Raw genomic sequence first — 19,212 nt, 5'->3', positions numbered from 1 at the left:
GAATAGAAAGATAAGTTGAAAGGACTGCTTGATAATTTTCTAGACAAGCTTGAAGACTTGCAGAAACTGAAGCCTTGCTTTGCCTTTCTTGGAAATCCATTCATGGTTGATGTGATCAATGATGACTGTCAAACTCTCAAACTTCTGGTTACAGAATCATCTGCTGTGGAAATGGAACTAATAGAACTACAGGAGGACGTGGGTCTAAAAATGATCCATAAATCCCATTCTGCAGTTGAGTTCTGGAACCAAGTTCCAGAAATATAATATCCTGAACTGAAGAAAACCAATATGTGACTCATCTCAATTTTCAGCATAACATACTATTGTGAATCACTACTCTGTAAAATGTTTGTGAAGTTGAAGCATTGTAAAATCCTTATAAGCCAACATCCTGACAGAGCTAATTTGTACAGTTGGAATTTCAATAACTCACAACCAAGATGGAAACTCACAAGACCTCTGCTAGCAGTAAATAGCTTGATAAATGTATCAATGTCTATTTGTGTCAGAAAAATATTATGATAAGACTAAAATTTTGTAAGGCAGTATCTGATTAAAATATCTGTAATTTTATTCTTTTACATATTTTCCTCCATGTTTTGACCAGATATTTACTAAGACAAATAAATATCATTAAAATATCTGTTTTTACCCCTTTTATTTTTATTTTTTGCAGTCTCATTTATTGTTAATGAAATACAAATTTGTATATTTTTCGTAGATGTTTCCATAGTTCATTACTGTTTTAAATACACTCTTCATAGTTAAAACAATAATTAGCCAGGATTTTGAAAATATTTGGTATATATATATGTTTTTTGTGATTATTGAAACTAATACAAATTAACGGTTTAAAAACTATACACATGAATAAATATTATTATATACATGTATTTCTTAATATTTATGCACAATTTATGTAACAAGATGTGCATGTAACATTAAAAATGTGTGTAATATTTGTTTATGTCTTGCAACTCTCAAACATCTGAAGTTTATCATATGTGGCTTTTATGTAAAGCAAGCTTGGCCACCCCTGATATATTTAGATGATAATTTCATTTTTTTTTAATAATATATGACAGCTCATACCACACATACTCATTTGGACCAGTAGAATAAATTTGTATCTCGTTCACATACTACCCAATTTGATTTTTTCCACTAAAAGTAGATAATATGTGTATAGGTGTATGTGCCATATGTACATTTTCTTTATTTAATTTTCTGATGAATCTTTTTTATAGCAAAATGTGTGATTCTTGTATAGAACTATAAATAAATGTTCTTATGAATATTTTTAAACTTTTTTTTGTTACTTGTAATTCTTGTTTTGTTTGTAATGCTATATATTAGCAAATGTGTAAATTTCCTTATTAATGTGATATATTCTTAAAATTAAGGAATTATTTTTTGTATGAATGTTATGTAACATATTTCTTTTTTAACATTGTAGCTCACTGTAAAACCTGTAAGAAGTTCTGAAGAAGAAAATTCTGATATTAAGGAATTATATTACTACTGTGATAGTTCTGAAATAACTGATAACCAGCAGGGTTGTGAGAAATATGGAGAAAAGATAGAAAATGTGAAAAAGAAACCACTAAAAATGAGTGATAATTCAAATACGAGTGAAAAAGAACAAAAGAAGAAGGAAAACAGATATAATCTTCAGTATGGTGAAGAAAAGGACCTTAGATCCCAGTTATTAGAAAGAGCTTTAATGGAGAAACAGAAACTCGGGCTGGATAATTTTGCAAGAACAGACACAAGTTCAGCATTAGAAGCACTGCAGTGTTACAGTCCTGATCTTAGTCCTCATACAGAAAAAGAGGAAGAGAAAAGCAGTATCAAAAAGATTGAGAGAGAAACTGTTAAAAACCTCAACTACTTAAGAGAGGAAAAAACCTATCAAGAAAGGGATTTAGTCAAAAACGAAGTTGAAAGTCCAGTTATACAACCAGTTAATAGTAGCAAGCCTCTTAAATCTATTTTGAAAATTCGTAAAGCAGATGAGCAATCTGATAGTTTTGGAAAAGGAGCTATAACTAATAGTAGTGCTTCAAAGAAGAGAGACAATATATCTCTTCTACAAATTCCAGGTTTGGGTTTTGATACCATAGATGATGAAGAAGAGTTTTTGTATGGTGATAATGAAAACATCTTAAAAGTTAGTGTAAAACCTTTTTTACATCGCTCACCTCAGGAATTGGAGAGATGCTTAATCATAATACAGCTAATAAAACAAGTAGTGGATGGAGTGACGAAGAAGATAATGTTAAAAGAGGTGATCGAAGAGATTTGTGTACTACAAGTAGAACACAAAGTCCAGTACCAAGAAGTGAAAAACTAAAAAATATTAGCACAAAGAAACTGAAGTCTGAGTGTAAGAAAACCAAGAAATCTGAGAGTTCAAAACTATCATATAAGGATAAGAGTGAACCAACTGATGATGATTTAACAATAGATTTACAATTACCTAAGGATAAGCGCTCTTTTCTGACAAATACAAGTCCTAATCAAGAAAGAAGTGATCTTCAGGAGTTCCAAGAAAAACAAATGTACGGAAAGTGGGAATCTCCACCAAGAGAAAATGTTAAAGTGCATCATTCTTCTTCAAGATATTCTAGATCGTTAGAGGATTCTTGCAGTCCACTGTCACACTCTTCAATTCACAAGCACAAGTTAGAAACAGAAGTTGTTGGCAAGAGCAAGTGTTTGAAGTTGGAACTTGAAATGAGTCCTCATTACAGTCCTTCTTGTGCAGGTACATCTAAAGAGAACCTGAAAGGTTTGAAAGGAGAATTAGCACATTTCAGAAGTTTAGATAGTGCACTTGGAAATTATGAACAACTTGACTATGAAAGAAAACATAGAGTAACAAAGAAATTAAGTCCTTCAATGGACTGTGGTGTTCAGAAAAGTTTGTATAAAATAGGGGAGCTTAGTCCTGATCATTATGTTCAAAGAAAAACTTCAATTGAAAGAAGGGAACATAGCCCTAGTTTTGATTCTTCTAATAATTTGTCACTTGAAAACAGAGAACGTAACTGTGATGGTGATATCAGTAGGAAAACATCAGTTGAAAAAAAAATGTTTAAGCCTGGTTATCATGTTGGTAGAAAAGCATTACATGAAAGAAGATATCGTAATGCTGAGTATAATACTAGTAGGAAAATGTCATTTGAAAGGAGAGATATTAGCCCTTTTCATGATGTTGGCAGGAATACTTTTCAGAAGCAAACTCTTAACTCTGATTATGATGTCAGTTATTTTTCCTCAGAAGAAGGAGAGTTTAGCACTGGTTATGATACTGTTAGGAAAACTTCATTAGAGAGAAGAGATCTCAGTCCTTATTATGATACTGGTAGAAAAGCCTTGATTAAAAGAAAAGAATATTGTCCAGGCTATGATGATGAAAGACAAGTGTATTTTGACAGAAGAGAATTGAGTCCTGATGATGATTACATTGAATGTGGACAAAAGTTGAGGTGTGATGTTCAAGGAAGAAGAATGGTGGAGCAGGAGAGATACTTGTTGGAAAGTCTGCAAAGGAGTCCATATTCCTTAAGGCAAGAATTTAATGAAGAACATTTAAGAAAAGATTCTTTTGATGTATCTAGGTCTTTAGAAATTATGGAAAAGTCTTCAAAAAAATATTTATTAGACAGAAGGAGCTCGCCAAGTCCAAGGAGGGAGTTTTTAGAAAGAAGACATAAGTCACGAGGTTCTTATGAAAGCTCCTCACAGGAAAAATATTCTTTTCAAAGAAGCCCAGTAAGAGATTCTTTTCAAAGAAAAAAGAAAAGCTCTATAAGATCTCCAGAGAGAAGTTCTCAAAGACAGCATAGGAGTTACTCCCCCCAAAGTCCTAGAAGGAACCAACAATTTGAAACTTATGATTCGACAAGGCCTTTAGAGATGAATGCATATAACATCAGTACAAAGCCACACGAACTTTATGAAATTAACCAGACAGTGCAGAATTCCTCACTTTTCAACACTGGCTTATCTCATCCAGAATTAAGTGTGTTTTTTCAGGGGAACTCTGATAGTAGCATACCTACTCCTATAGCTTCCTACCCACCACCTACTTTTCCAGAGTCATATGGTCCTCCACCAGGTAGTAATGTGCCAAATGAACAGTTGTTTCCTCCAACATTCACATCTTTTCCTTCTCCAGGTTACCAATACCCTCCATACAGCATTTCACCAGCAGTTCCTGCTTTCTCTCAACCTATTACCATTCCATCACTTTCAGTTCCTCCTCCAAGTTTACCATCACAATATTCGCAGTCTTCTCAGAAGAGAATAACTACTCGCTCCAATCTTAGAGTTATTCCATTAGAGTCTAATGCTCAAATCACTTCTATGCTTGATACACCCAAAGTTATGAAGGAACCAGAACAAAAATTTGTTGATTTTACAGGAGAAGAGTTAAAGACATTAGTTGAAAAGAAGAAAGAACAGCAGACACAACTAAATGTGTTAATTGTTGAAGTTGAAAGATTGCGCAAAATGCAAGGAGAAATGATGAGGAAAAAACAAAGACAAAAAGATGGTCACAAAGACCCACTTCTTTTGGAAAACAGTAAGTTGCAAGATGAAATAAACAAGCAAATCTTAGATCTGAAGAAAACAATTGAAGAGACAGAGAAACAGATAGAGCTTGGAAAACAACCTCATAATACACAAGAAACATTAATTCAAGGAGTAGGGCCAAAGAAAGAAGAACCTGTAAGTACATCTCATTCATACCCACTAAATTTATTTGTACAGGATGGCCCAAAAAATGGTGTAGTGATGTAGCACATTTAATTTTTATTTATATTAAAGTCACATTCAAAAAAGAGAGATTGATCTCAAATGTTAGCTCTGTTCCTTTTATTTACAGTATGCTTACTGATGGAAAATAGTGTGTTCCTTATGAACAAATGAAGCACCACATTTAATTTCATTATACTTTTTGGGTAGAACCCTGTATTATTATTGTTTTATAATGTTTCCTCACTTTTTTAAGTTAAAATATTGTTTTGTCAGGTAGACTTCTATATTGGAAATAATATTTTGGTTTAAATTACTTAAGTCTTAATTATGTATTTTTTGTGTTTATAGTTATTTTGCAACTTGTAAAGTTTGATATTAAGTTATGGTTTGGTTTGTTTTGAATTTCGTGCAAAGCTCCATGAGTGCTATCTGTGCTAGCTCTCCCTAATTTAGCAGTGTAAGACTAGAGGGAAGGCAGCTAGTCATCACCACCCACTGCCAACTCTTGGGCTATTCTCTTACCAACAAATAGTGGGATTGACTGTAACATTATAATGATCCCACGTATGAAAGGGTGAGCATGTTTAGTGTGATGGGGATTTGAACCTGCCATGCTTGGAGTACGAGTCGAACGCCCTAACCCACTTGGCCATGCCAGGCCCATTTAAGTTATGTATCAAACATGTGGCTTTAGAGCTTGAAACACCCTTGAGTTAATCTGAGCCCAGTAGTATATTGGGGAGGATTTTCAGTAAATATTAATAGTCTTTAATGAAGTATTTTTTGTTAAAGATTTGTCCATGACTATTTCATGTTTTCTTTTTGACTTGGTCTCAGTGTAAATTGATTTTCATGCTATGATGAGAAATAATTTTCTTCATCTCAAGCATATCAACTCTTATTTGACTGATCTCCTAAAACCCCCTAAATAAATTTCAGATATTTTCTTTCAAGAAATATTTATATTTTAGCTATCCTATCTTTATTCAAGGCTGGTGAATATGACTGGCTGCTTAACTCCAAAAACTTTGATTTAAATCTAGATTGACTTCAGATTGAAACTATATTTCTTATATTAACTATATTAGTTACTTTCATAATAATGAATAAAGAAAACACAAAAAATACTTGTTTTGTTTTTTGTTGTGAAGTGTCAATGACCCATGACCCTATTTTTTTATACTAATGTTACTACTACACAAAATTTTTATTTAATTAAATATATCAAATAACATAGAGATGAAATGCAAAAAAAATCAGAAAATGTTCCACAATTATCACAATTTGTCTGGCTTTATAACTGTGACAAGGGCTCTTACAAATACTTCCAAGCTAATTGATGTGTTTCCTGTGGGAATAAAGCTTGAACTGAAAGCATAATTGACAATTCATGGTACAGAAAAAACATGGTATATATATTAGGTCATTGGATAGTTTAAAATTTTGACTTTCTATTGGTTATAAGTATAATACTGAAAGTCGGAGAGAATTGGCAATTTCTGAAAGAGAGGATGTAATAGGTGGGCATGGCAAGAGGGATCTGATTTTCTATTTGATGGTTCTGTAAGTAAGCAAGATTGAAGGCTTTGGAAATTATGCTTTGCCTGAGCAATGATGACATTATAATGAGTATTTTACTTCAAAATTTGTACTTCAGGGAGGGGTGTTAAAAGATTAGAGAAGAACATAGGTAGGAAATGTCACACTTCTCTTATTAGAGGATATTCAGGAGTTTTTAAAAATATTGCATTATAAAATTATGTACTTAAAATTTATATAATATTAAAATTTGGATTATTAACCACTTTTATGCCAAATTCATTCATATACAGTGGTAAAATGTAGTTTAAAGTTTGAGTGTAACTCAGAAAACCTTGTTACATACTCAGAAAAAGATGCCTGTAGCAAGAGGTTAACTTTGATTATGGACTGGGTGTAATTCACCAAACTCATAACCACCAAAGTAAACATGATAGCAGTCATACCATAACTTTGATAATGTATGAGTATATTCACATAATGTTTCAGATTATCAGTAAACATTACAAGGCTATCATACACAAAATATAAAATTTTTAAATTAAGTTTTAATATTTTTTAAATTAGAGGTTTGCTTGTGCATTTTTCTTCTTGAATTTTGACTGTCCAGCATGTAAAGAAATTTTGAGTTTAAGATTAAATACTTGTATGCATCAGAAAATTATCAAATTTCATTTGTAAAATTTCTATAGTATCCTAATAACCTCCAGGCAGATGTATCTTTAGAAATATTTTGTATCTTATCCATTGTTTTCTCTTATCTTATCTCTGTATGAATTTGGTAACATTGAACAACCTAAAAACCACCATAAAAAATTATGAAATAGATCTAAATTGCACATTTTTCATTCTAGAATGACTACGAATTGTAACGGGAAACGACAAATGTATATTCTGAATAGAGTGCATCTTGTTATATTATTGGGTTGAGGAATAATTTGTGAGCGTTTTTTCAAGTTAAAAAAATATATTCATAAATGAAATGCTTTCGCAAAATATTTCATGTCATTTGGTAGATAAATTTTTGCTCTAATAGATGGTGTGTTTGATTTTCATATGTCTTTAAATTTTGCTTTCATTTTCAGCTCATTAAATGGAATGTCAAGTGGACAAAATCGAGCATTTTCGACACCATCTGCTTTTCGCATTTAATTTCTTGCAATTTCGTTTTAAATAATGCATACTATATACCTAGGTATTACATGAAATAAAGTATCATAATAAATGTTTTGGGTGTAATGTGTTCATGCATTGAAGTATTGTATAGTCTTGCATGTAATGCTTGAATGAAATTATTTAAAAACGCTCACGAATTATTTCTCAACCTAATATATACTTATTTATATTTATTATTTTTATTTTATTGACTTTTTAGCCATGTATGACTAAAGTTAATGAAATTGCAGTCACACAGCATATGTGCAACTTGTGTTACCATATTCAATAGCATAAAATTAGCCTTTATAAAGCAACTGTTTTAGTTTTCTTTGTTCTTGTAGACCTGTAATTTGTAAAATACATTTACATTTCAGTTATATATATGAATATGTTATATTACTATTTACAAATAAATTAATAAATTTCAGTTATTTTTCTTAAAACATATAAAAGTAAATGAAAAGCAACACAGAAAAATTACTGCTATTCAAGTTTGTCACAAACTTTGTACTTGCTGTAATTTTTGTGTTAAGCCTTGTCAAAGTTTGCTTGTGAAGGATGTAAATCAAAATATTTTGTTTAGGTTTTCTCTCTGCATTTTGAAATAAAAAGTAATAAATTACAATACTAATACCATATAATTCAACCAAAATTTGTCAGGCTTACTGACTAAGCTGTATTTGAGTCTATAAAAGTATCATTTTTTATAACCATTTCATCTTATCCCTTCTCTTTGAGTATTGAAACAAGAAGACTATTTTTAGCAAATATAAACCTTGCAAAGGCTAAGATTAACACATGATGGAATTCTGAGCTTTTGATTGCTCATAAACATGTGGTAAAGTGAAGCTGGTTTATATAAATATGTATTTCTAAAATTGAAAGAAGTCGGTAGAACCACTGTGGTAGACTAAATGAAATGATGTCTTAGGAAATAGAAAAAATAGCAGGTATTTGTTTTATATTCTAGCTTGTCAATATCAGTAATTTGAGTTTCTAATTTGTAAGAAACTACAGACATTATTATAGGCTTGATAAAATGTAATCATACCAAGCTTATCATGAGACACACAAAAATTGATATTTAGTAATCTTGTTTTAACTTTCAGTATGAGCTTGGTCAAGTTAACCAAACATGCAACCTCTTTGTATTGATTTAAAGTCTTTATAGATTTGTTACTACTAATTTCTAATGTTGTGTGTGTGTATATGTTCACAAAATTGGCAGTTTTTTTCAGTAAACATATGTTTACTGTAAACATTCAGTCTTTCACATATGAAAAAAATCATTTTTAGTGAAGTATTTTTAATAAACCAAAAGAGCATTTGTTTGTGAATATATTGAGTATTTGTTTTGATTTTCATGTTAAGATGAATAATACTTTATCTCAGAAATCTGAAATTTTGTTTGTGTAATCTGATAAACTTCCTAAATACATTTAATATCTTTGTTTTTATCTGTTAAACTTTTTATTTTCTGCTATTTTTGCCATCCTAGTTTGTCTCTCAGACTGTAACCTCAGTTTCATTTTAGAGATTCTCATGTGTCCTCCATTTGCACCTCTGACCACTTTTTTTTTGTACCACCTTTCTCTTAAGACTCTCTTGTTCTTTTTACTTGCAAGAGTTGTTGCTCAGACATTTTTGTCTTGGATACCTACTGCTGTCTTTACCACAGGAATAGGTTGATTTTGTTGTTATAATTGCAAACCAGTTCTTCCTCTCCAAGAGGGTGATCAGATATTTTCTCCAATCACCTTCCTTTTCTTTCTGATTATCCTGACTATCAGTGTAATCTTGGTCATATTACTACCTTCTGATCATTCAATATTATTTTTTCTATCTGTGAGACTTCTCTCTTCTTGTAACTTACCTCTCTACATTTTGACCAGTTTGGTTAAACACATCACTCATTTTGTTTTGTCCTCCCCAAGAGATAAAACCTTTCTTCCTTTTCATGTTACTTGTAATCAGCTTTATCATATCTAGACATCTCTTGTCTCTAGTTGTTGAGATTCCCTGGATTAGATCATATAACTATATAAGTAAACAACCCCTAACAATTAATACATCACTTCACCTATATTGTTGTTTCATCTGCCTTAGGTTTTCATCTTCCTCCAATTGGCTTTCCCCAGTTGTTTTAGAGGCTCTAAGGATGTAAATCATTGGTTATTTCATTTTTTTTAGCTAACGTAACCACCTATAGTATATTTATACTGGAGATGTTGGAGTAGAAGAAAACAGTGTTTAGCCCATCTGCCACTGCTCACTGTTGAGAGGGGTTCTCTGCAAGACTGCTTTGGTAGTATATATGTGTATATATATGTAAAGAGAGGTTTGAAATTATCTTTACTATTTTAAAATTTAATAATTAAACAAAAACTATGCAGTTTTCAACATCTTGTGGACCAACTCAAAACAGTTTTTTTTTTCACTCCAGTGAATAGTGTTAACCTTTAAAATGGCAACAGTGTAAAAAGAAAAAAGGGCTTGTTTCATTGTATGCAGAGACAAAGTTAATGTTTGTGTTGTAGCCTAATTACAGATGCCAGTACGGGAAAGAACTGTGGAGGTTTGTTATGTGATACACACATATAGCAGATATCACAGAGCTAAAGATAGAATGATGGATGCCATTTAAAATTTAACTGTGAACATGTTACAGCAGAGGTGGACTGAAATTTAATATCATAACTGATATTAGACATGCTAGAGGCTATTGATGGTGCACATGTCGAAATATACTGACATGTCAGTAAAAACTGTTTGAATTGGGCTAAAAGTTGTTGAAAACTGCAGGTTTTTTTTCCATGTTAAAATAGAAAAGATAATTTTGAATCACCCCATGTATACATGTTTGTGTGTTACTTTTCAAGGCATATTTCTGGAAATAAAAAATCAGCAGCACTAAGTGCAATCCTGCCCTTGCACCTGGCCTCATTTGCAGTAACTCATTGCACAGTCTGTCATTGTGAGACTTATGCAGATAAGATAGTTTTTGTTCAGTCTGTACACTTCTTCATTGCCTATGTAATTTCTTCACTTCACGTTTCATTTAGTGGATGTGGGAGAATCCTTGCTTCACTAGTCCAAAATTCTTGAGAAGGTCAATAAAGAAAGTTTCTCCGTGGATTGATATAATCCCACTGAAATGAGACTGAATGGATCCACCCTTCAGTTAGAAATAGTGCTGAAATGTTTACTTGGTAGTGTAGTATAGGCCTCCCCTACAATCAAACTTGCCAACTGCCTGTTTTGATATTTCATATTGCTACTTTTTCACACACAGTGCAGCTTGACTTACTGCCCTTGCCACACATGTTGCTAACCAATTTTCATATCAGTGGATCATGTTGTTGTTTTTTCTGTATAAAACATTCAGTGATAAATAATTTAGAAAGCAGAATTAATCAACAAAATTAGAGATGTATCTGATTTGTTAAAGGATGAAAATGTTATCTTCAGTTAATATAATACAGTCAGAAAAGGTGAAATTTTGAAATACATGTTTATATAATACACATATTTGTGTTTTTTCTAGTACTGACAGTTACAAGAATGACAATGAGTAAAAAATACACATGTTCAGACAATGAGGGGGAATTATAATTTTTGCCACCAAAAAGGTACGAGGTATGTCATCCATCATGCATCAGTGGTTATACACACACACACATGTATATATTGTTTTAAATTTTAAAAAAAACCTCTCTGTTCCATGAATTCATACAAAAATAAAGATCATTAACACAAGTCTGAAAGTATTTAAGGTGCTTTCATGACAGTAAATTATGATATGATGAAAATTTTGTTTCATTATATGTTTTATTTGTGAAAAGAAACACTTAAACTTTTTTTAATGGAAAGCTAATTATACAAAGTTTTCTTTTCATTCACACCTTCTGCACCAGTTATTTGATCTCATAATACAAGATGTGAAAAAAATTTAAAAAATGACATCCTTAAATTATTTTTCCTTTACAGAAATATGCTAGAAATAAATGACCTTATAACACCAAATTCTTGTTTTTGTTAATTCGTCACTAAATATTTCACTTTACAGCTTTTTCAGGAGCATTCCACAAAAACAACAAATGATAACTGATGTTACAAAGTTTATAATGGCTTAAATGTTTGATGGATCTATATTGTAATATCCTTGGTAATCTTAAACACCTCAATCAAATCCACTCTAATCCTTTTATTCTCCATATAAAACAAGGAAATTTAATCTTTCCTCATAGGATAATCTCATCATCCCAGGTATCATTATAGTGACTCTTCCTTGAACTTTTTCCAACAATTCAATGCTCCTGAGGAATGGAGACAAAAACTGTACACAGTACTCTGAATGCAGCCTTACAAGCAATGATCTGTAAAGTGAAAGAGTAATATCCTTTGTCATGCATTTAGTGTTTCTATAGATGATACCTAAAATCTTATTAACCCCATTGCTCGCTATAATACACTGTTTAAATTACTTAAGTGATTTTCTTTACCACAACACAAATATTTTTCTTTAGCTATAGTAGTTAATGTATTCCCATTTAAATAATAACAATAATTTGAATAATAAAACCTACACATGCAGCTCCTTACATTTTAGATAGATAAACATCACCTGTCATGTATTGGCCCAGTGGATCAAATGATCAAACTTTCCCTGCAAGTGTGGAGCATCTCTGCTACAGTTTGCCATCCCAAAAATCTTCCCCAGTGTGGATTCCTGTACATGGTGAGGGGACCTCCCAGGGAGGGTTCTGTTCTTTCAGTTTACTTCGTCTGGGATCTAAACATCCACCCACATGTTTGCCATGCATGGCAACCTGTGAAGGGGAGGAGATGATCCTGGTGGTTGAGGGGTCTAATCTTAACACACCACTTTGGCCTTGAATTCCTGTAGACGGGCAGCCTTGGGGTGGCCCCTCTTGGGTCATTCTGCTTTTCCACCCAGGCTAGGGTCAGCCAAGTACCAGTGTTGGATGTTCTCAACAGGTGTTGTGGACATTGTATCTGATGCTGGTATTTGGGTATAGTGCTCATGAAACTCTGGCATTGCTGCTGTGTTTAAAAATGATTCATAACATTACTTATCCTGAGGCTCGAAACTTGTTGTTTACCACCTCATTTTGGACAATGCTGCTACACTTTGTTCCACAACTACAGTGGGAGTGTAGACAGATCTCTCTGTATTTCCAAAAGAATCATTCTCCAAACAGATGACAAGTCTTTTGACCTCCATGGTTGTAAAAGTTGTTGAATCAACTTCAACTCCCATCTCTGTCCCTTGCGTACATTCCAACAAACCCCAAGATTCACATTTTTTGGGTCCAGGTACAGGCATTTCCTCAGATACATCTTCTTCTCCCACCCCAAGATGCTCTCTGGTGGCCAGGAAGCAGCTGATACCTGTAGCATCACCAATACTTTAGGTGAAAGCTTTTGCTGGGTATCTAGCACTTCTGCTTCTTCTTCCACCTTCTTGGCCATCAAGACTCGGGCAGAGCAATCACCTCTTTCCTTTCAGGCTGATCGTCTCTATGACTATAATCATCTCTTTACACTGGTGGAACATCTATCTCCTGCTTCTCATGCTATTCTTTTGATTGTTTTTAACCAGATCTGACAGGAGAATGTTTTTGCTTGCCTGGGGCCAGGCTATTGTCCTACTTTTCTCTAAGCCTGGGAAGGATCCCAAGATTCCTTTAAGGAATGTAAGACATTAGAGAGGATGGTTAAGCTCATGTTGTTTGGTTCTTCAAATCAAACAACCTCCTCTCACCCACCGAGTGTGGGTTCTGAGAACAGCTGTCCACCATGGACCACCTGATTCAACTTGAAACATCAATCAGAGAAGCCCTTCTCAAATGACAACATCTTGTATCAATATTTTTTGACATTGAGAAGGCTTATGATACCACATGAATGTATGGCATTTTGCGAGATCTCCATATATGTGGGTTGCATGGCCATTTGCCCATTTTTATTTAAAAAAATTTTAATGGAAAGGAGATTCCAAGTTTGTGTGGGTTCAACACTTTCCTGTTCTTTTCTACAGGAACTTGGAGTACCTCAGGGCTGTGTGTCACACTTTTCAATATAAAAATTAATGCCATCACTGAACAACTCCCTCTCACTGTTGCAAATGGGCTCTATGTCAACAACTTTCACATCTCATGTCAGTCGTTGAAATGAGGTATATTGAGCTGCAGCTACAGACTGCCCTCAGTTGTTTACTGAAATGTACCACAGCAAATGACTTTAACTTCTCTCTCTCTCTAGAACTGATTGCATGCACTTTTGCCACTAACAAGGTATTGACTTTGTTCTTGAACTCCGTATTGGTGAAATTAAGCTGCCTGTGGTCCCTGAGACAAAGCTCTTGGGGCTTATCTTTGACCATAAGCTGACTTTTATACCACACATTAAGCAGCTACAGGTCAAATATACAAGAGCATTGAACATCCTTTGTGCCCTCTCTTCCACCACTTGGGAAGCAGATCGACATTCTATGCTAAAGATATATCATGCTCTTATTCGATCGAAACTTGACTGTGGATCACTGGTCTGTGGCTCTGGCAGACCATCAGCTTTAAAGATGCTAGACCCTATTCATCATCAAGGATTTTGGCTCTGCACTGGGGCTTTCTGCACTTCCACAGTTCAGAGCTTATATAAGTGTCTCATGAACCTTCTTTGCACCTCCTCCATTTGCAACTGTCTTTACTATATGCTTTGAAACTTCGTTCTTTACCAAAGCATCCTACCTGGGGTTGTATTTTATTTCCTCAGTGGGCCATACCTTTTCAGGATGGTCAGCTTATCCTGCCATGGCTTTTTACAATCCCCAATTATGACCTATCTTTAAGTCATCTGAGAAAAGTAGACATTTCCTGATACTGTCTGCTATTTGCTAAACATCTTTCGAACCATCCTTCCATTCCTATTTATACAGATGGTTCAAAGCTAAGCAGTACTCAAACTGCACTATTTATACTGACCTGTTTAGTTCTCTACTGGCCCTGGCATCATTTCATGTTGGTTCACACACTGTTCTCGTCGATATTCAAAACTGACTGGCCCATTTCTCTTTAACATCTACTTTTATCCAGTTTTTCTGGATACTAGGCCATGTTGGTATTTGTGGGATCTAGCTCACCAACACTGCAGCTCAGTCTATCTGTTCTGGCACTATCACCGCTGTGCCTGTCCCATACATGGACTATGGTCCTGTATTCAAGGTTCGGCTCTGTGCCAGCTAGCAGTCGACAAGCTTTTCCAAATAAAACCCAATATTGAAGTTTGGCTGTCATGACTCCATAAGGATTGGAAAGAGGAAGTAATTCTAACTAGTCTACACATTGGTCATAGTTTTTTAACTCATAATTTTCTTTTATCTGGAACTGATGCACCAGTGTCTAGTTTGTGTAACACTCAGATCACAATAAGCCACATTTTACATTTTTGCCTTTCTTACAACTCTCAACAATGGCATCATTTTAAACATGTTCTGCCCCAAAGTTTGTCCATAACGTTATTGGTGATGGTGACATTGTCCACCTTGGTAATGTTTTTATTTTTTTAATGGCCATTAGTCTTTATAATGCCATTTAAGTTTTTTAATTTATACATTTCACCTTTTTTAATGTGGCTTCCTTTTAAAAGTCACAGTTCATCTAGTTCAATTTGAAATTAGAAACTGCCATAACATTAAATAACTCAAAACCAGGACTGGAAAGGCCAAATTCAGGTGATGCTGCTATTTGAACTATCCATTTGAACTACCCATTAGTCATCCTGGTGAGTTATTATTATAATTTTGCTACATGTGTTTTAAACCTCTTTATTACACTCTGTTTTGAAAATGACCATCACATCAAATAACTCGAAACCAGGATTGGAAAGGCCAACTTCAGGTGACTGATGATGGTTTTTGTACTTACCTGTTAGTCTTCCTGGTGAGTTATGATAATTACAGTTACACTACAGAAAGTCCTTTACAACTTGAATTACTGTAGTTTTTTTTTAATATTGTAGACTAGATGTAAGAATTGGTTTTATGTTATTTATGTTGTTTTTTAAACTTTGTTTTGTTTTACCTTAATTTCCTTTAAGAATTTACTTTTTAACTTTTTACTGGATGTTTGGCGCAGATAGCCTAGCTGCTTTGTGCCATAAAACACTAAATCAACCAACCCAAAAATCTTAATGTTATTTTGATAGTCCTTCCATAGTCAATATCATTAATATAAATTACAAACAGCATAGGATCCAGCAGAGAGCCCTGAGTCACACCACCTGACATTGCAGTCCAGTCAGATTTAACTCTATTTATTACTGCTTTCTACTGTTCAGCAAATTTTCCATCCAGTTTGATAGCATTCCCCCCACACCCAGTTACTTTGTCAAATACTTTCTAAAAATTAAGGTAAACCAAAGCCACAGTAATTTCCTTCATCAGTTTTTGAAGTAACATCCTCAAAGAATGTCAGAAGATTTTTTAAACAAGAATTTTCCTTAATGAAACCATGCTGGCTCTTTTGTTCTATATAAAACTGCTTTAAGTGATTATACAGTATAATTCCATAGCATTTCCAACTACTGATGTAAGACTAATTGGCCTATAATTGCTTATACAATGTTTATCACTTTTAGATATTGGACTAACATTAGCCACCTTTAGTCTTCCACTACTGACTGAACTATAAAAATTTATAACTTTAAGTGATTATACAGTATAATCATACTTTCCAAAGCATTTCCAACTACTAATGTAAGACTAATTGGCCTATAATTGCTTATGCAGTGTTTATCACTTTTAGATATTGGACTAACATTAGCCACCTTTAGTCTTCCACTACTGCCTGAACTATAAAAAAGTTAAGCTAATGGTTCACAAATAAAATATTTAGATTGCTTTAAAACTATGAAAAAAGTTGTCTGGTTCATGGGACTTGTCAATTTTTAATTTTCCAAACTTTGATTTTTTTATTTCAGTTTTTTCCTGTAAATTAAGTGCTGTGGTTTAGATATATTTGTATCTTCCTTTGTAAAAACTGAAGATAATAAATAGTTTGATAAATTTACCATTTCATCATCTTGTGAGTTCAGTTCTCCATTATCATTTTTAAGAGGCCTAAGCCACATCCTCATTTTGTGCATCATATACTTAAAGAATTCTTTATTATTTGGTTTAACTCTCTCCTTCATATACACTTTTTGCACCTTTAACTTTCTTCTAACCAGTTCTCTTGATATCCTGTACTCCTCCAAGTCATTATTTTCAGTAAGTTTAAATTTCTTTAGTTTATTATATTTATTCCTTATATCATCTTTTAAACATTTACTAAACTATACTAGCTTGTTCTACTTCACCCCATCTTTTTTTGTTTATGTATTGAACAGAATATATATGTTCTATATCAGTTTTTCCCTTAGGTGTACCATTTCCCCATGTCAGATCAAGATCCCCTTCCAACTCTTTAGTCCAAGTTACAAATGCCAGATCAGTCTTATTCCATCAGAACTGGCTTTCTTGAAATTTGGAATCATGATTCTGTTCTTCCTCAATTCTGCAGGGTGGTCTGTAAGTCTCTACCCATCCATATGTTATTATGTTATATTCAATAATACTAATGATGAGTTGAAGGCAGCTGTTACTGCAGCATTTGGAACAATAACCCCTGCTATGTTGAGGAAAATGTCTCACAGAACATGGTGTTTGCATAATATTATGCAGTGAGAATGAGGGATAGCACACACATACACTGGATACATAAGATATATGGATGGGTAGGGACTTACGGGCCACCCTGTACGTATAGTAAAATACCAAACTTAATAGTGCAAAAGGTCACTTGTACAACTCTGTCTGTCATATTCACATGGTATGCTAATATTAAATCTAATATAGTTTCCTTTCTTATAGATTCTGTCATCACGTGGTATATAAAAGTATTGTGAACAATTTACAAAAACCTATCCCCCTTACTGTGAAATGTTCCCACTCAATGTCCACCTCTAAAATTAAAATCTCCCATTGCACCATTGAATTGAAAAGATTATAATAATTTTTCCACATGTTAAAAAATTCAGAGTTGAGATTATTCAATACAAAAATTTAATTTTATACATAAAAAATTTAGAAAATTGTAATTTTTGATTTTGGTTGATTTCAACAAGCTCAAACAGAATTATCAGACATTATTTTTTTGGCACACTAAAATCTATATTTAAGTGCATTCTTTTAATATTTTCCTTTAATTTAAGAAATAAACTTGTATATAATATTTAAGTTTGAATTATAATCTACATTTTGATTCCAAATTTAACATAAATTCATAAAATAGTAGTTCAGTAAAATTTTGAATGCAAGTCAACAAATGCAGTGATGTGGCCTTTGACCCTTGACCTGTCATGAAAAGGTTAATGAAAAAAATCAGCATGACTTCTATTTCGGTGGATATTTCCTTAGAGGTCAGAACAATATACAAAAGTTTAGTTTAGTGATATATTGCAAGAAAAAAAAGTTTGTGAACAGTTTTCACAATTATAGTTTTGATGATTGTTTGTTTAAAAGCTTGTTTTATTAGTTTAACAATTAAGTTAAATTGTAATATTGTAGTATAATAGAAAAAATGTTTTTATGAACAAGATGAGGTAAGCTGAGTTAAATCATTTTGCACTTAATTGTATTGAGTTTTGTTTTCCTGTGTTGAGCATTGTTTAATTTAAGCCTTATTGGCTCAATTAACTGCTTAAATGGGCAAATAAAAATGACTAAATGAATGTAAAACGAGTTTAAAGTTTATTACATATGCATATGAACCTTTCTTATTAACAATTTAAAAAAGTTGGTTTACTTTTTATTTGGATATTTTAAAAAAAGGTATTCTTACTGTCTGCCAATGGTCATAATCACCGTGAAACTTTATGCAGTGCTTTTCAAATCAAAACATGGAAAAATTTAATGTTTTATAAACAAAAACTTTGCAGAAAAGTTTAATAAAAATGTAGGATGCCATCAATATTAGTAACTTAAATCTACAACGTATGCAAGAAAGTGCATCACAGTGGTATCCCTTGTATTTTAAAGTTGTGAACTCTTCAAAATGTCACACACAAAAATATTTTATTTGCAGAAGTGTCATAATATGAAGAAATTTCTTCTGAAATTTCAAAGTATTTCATCTATTCTTTTTGGTTTTGCAATATGGTAAAGCAAACCAGTGAAATCATATAACAGGTGATGCACGTGGACATGATAGGTTTAAAGATTTTTTAACATTTTATTTAATTTTATTGTAATATCTTTCAACAGTGCTGTAATAAAAATATGAACAATTAAAATCACTGTATTCTTTTTTAGTGTACTTTCTCACACATTTCAAACAAATATAAAAATTGTAGGAAAGTTAAGAGATAAGTAGGTAAAAGATGAAGCTCTGTACCTTTAGACAGAAATGTAGTTAACCTTGTGTGCATGAGTAGAGGTCAAGATGTGCATGCTCAGACATTGCATAAAAGTACCATCTGACATATTCTTCATTTGCTGTTAAGAGTTATCAACATTTCAAACTACTCCACATTACTGATTTCACAACAGTTTATGTTGGAGAAAATGCCAGATACAGATTTTGAAAAAGAAATAGATGTGTATTTAGGAGGTTGTAGAGACTATGCAATTTGCAAATGGTATCATGGACAAAAATATTTTTAAGTTTCACATGAACATCACCTTGC

General features: G+C 32.9%; 1 protein-coding gene across 2 annotated transcripts in view; it reads left to right on the top strand.

Moving 5' to 3' along the window:
* Nucleotides 1-19,212, top strand: part of LOC143222713 (uncharacterized) — a 45,290-nt gene that overhangs the window by 10,023 nt on the left and 16,055 nt on the right. For both annotated transcript variants that reach the window (XM_076449607.1, XM_076449606.1), the window contains exon 3: nucleotides 1,460-4,740. In XM_076449607.1, coding sequence (XP_076305722.1) covers nucleotides 2,221-4,740 — 2,520 coding nt within the window. In that variant the 5' untranslated portion in view covers nucleotides 1,460-2,220. The remainder of the gene's footprint in view (nucleotides 1-1,459; nucleotides 4,741-19,212) is intronic.

This window comes from Tachypleus tridentatus, chromosome 8 (genome assembly GCF_004210375.1).
Source record: "Tachypleus tridentatus isolate NWPU-2018 chromosome 8, ASM421037v1, whole genome shotgun sequence".
Classification (NCBI taxonomy): Eukaryota; Metazoa; Arthropoda; class Merostomata; order Xiphosura; family Limulidae; genus Tachypleus; species Tachypleus tridentatus.
This window is presented reverse-complemented; position numbering and strand designations above follow the sequence as displayed.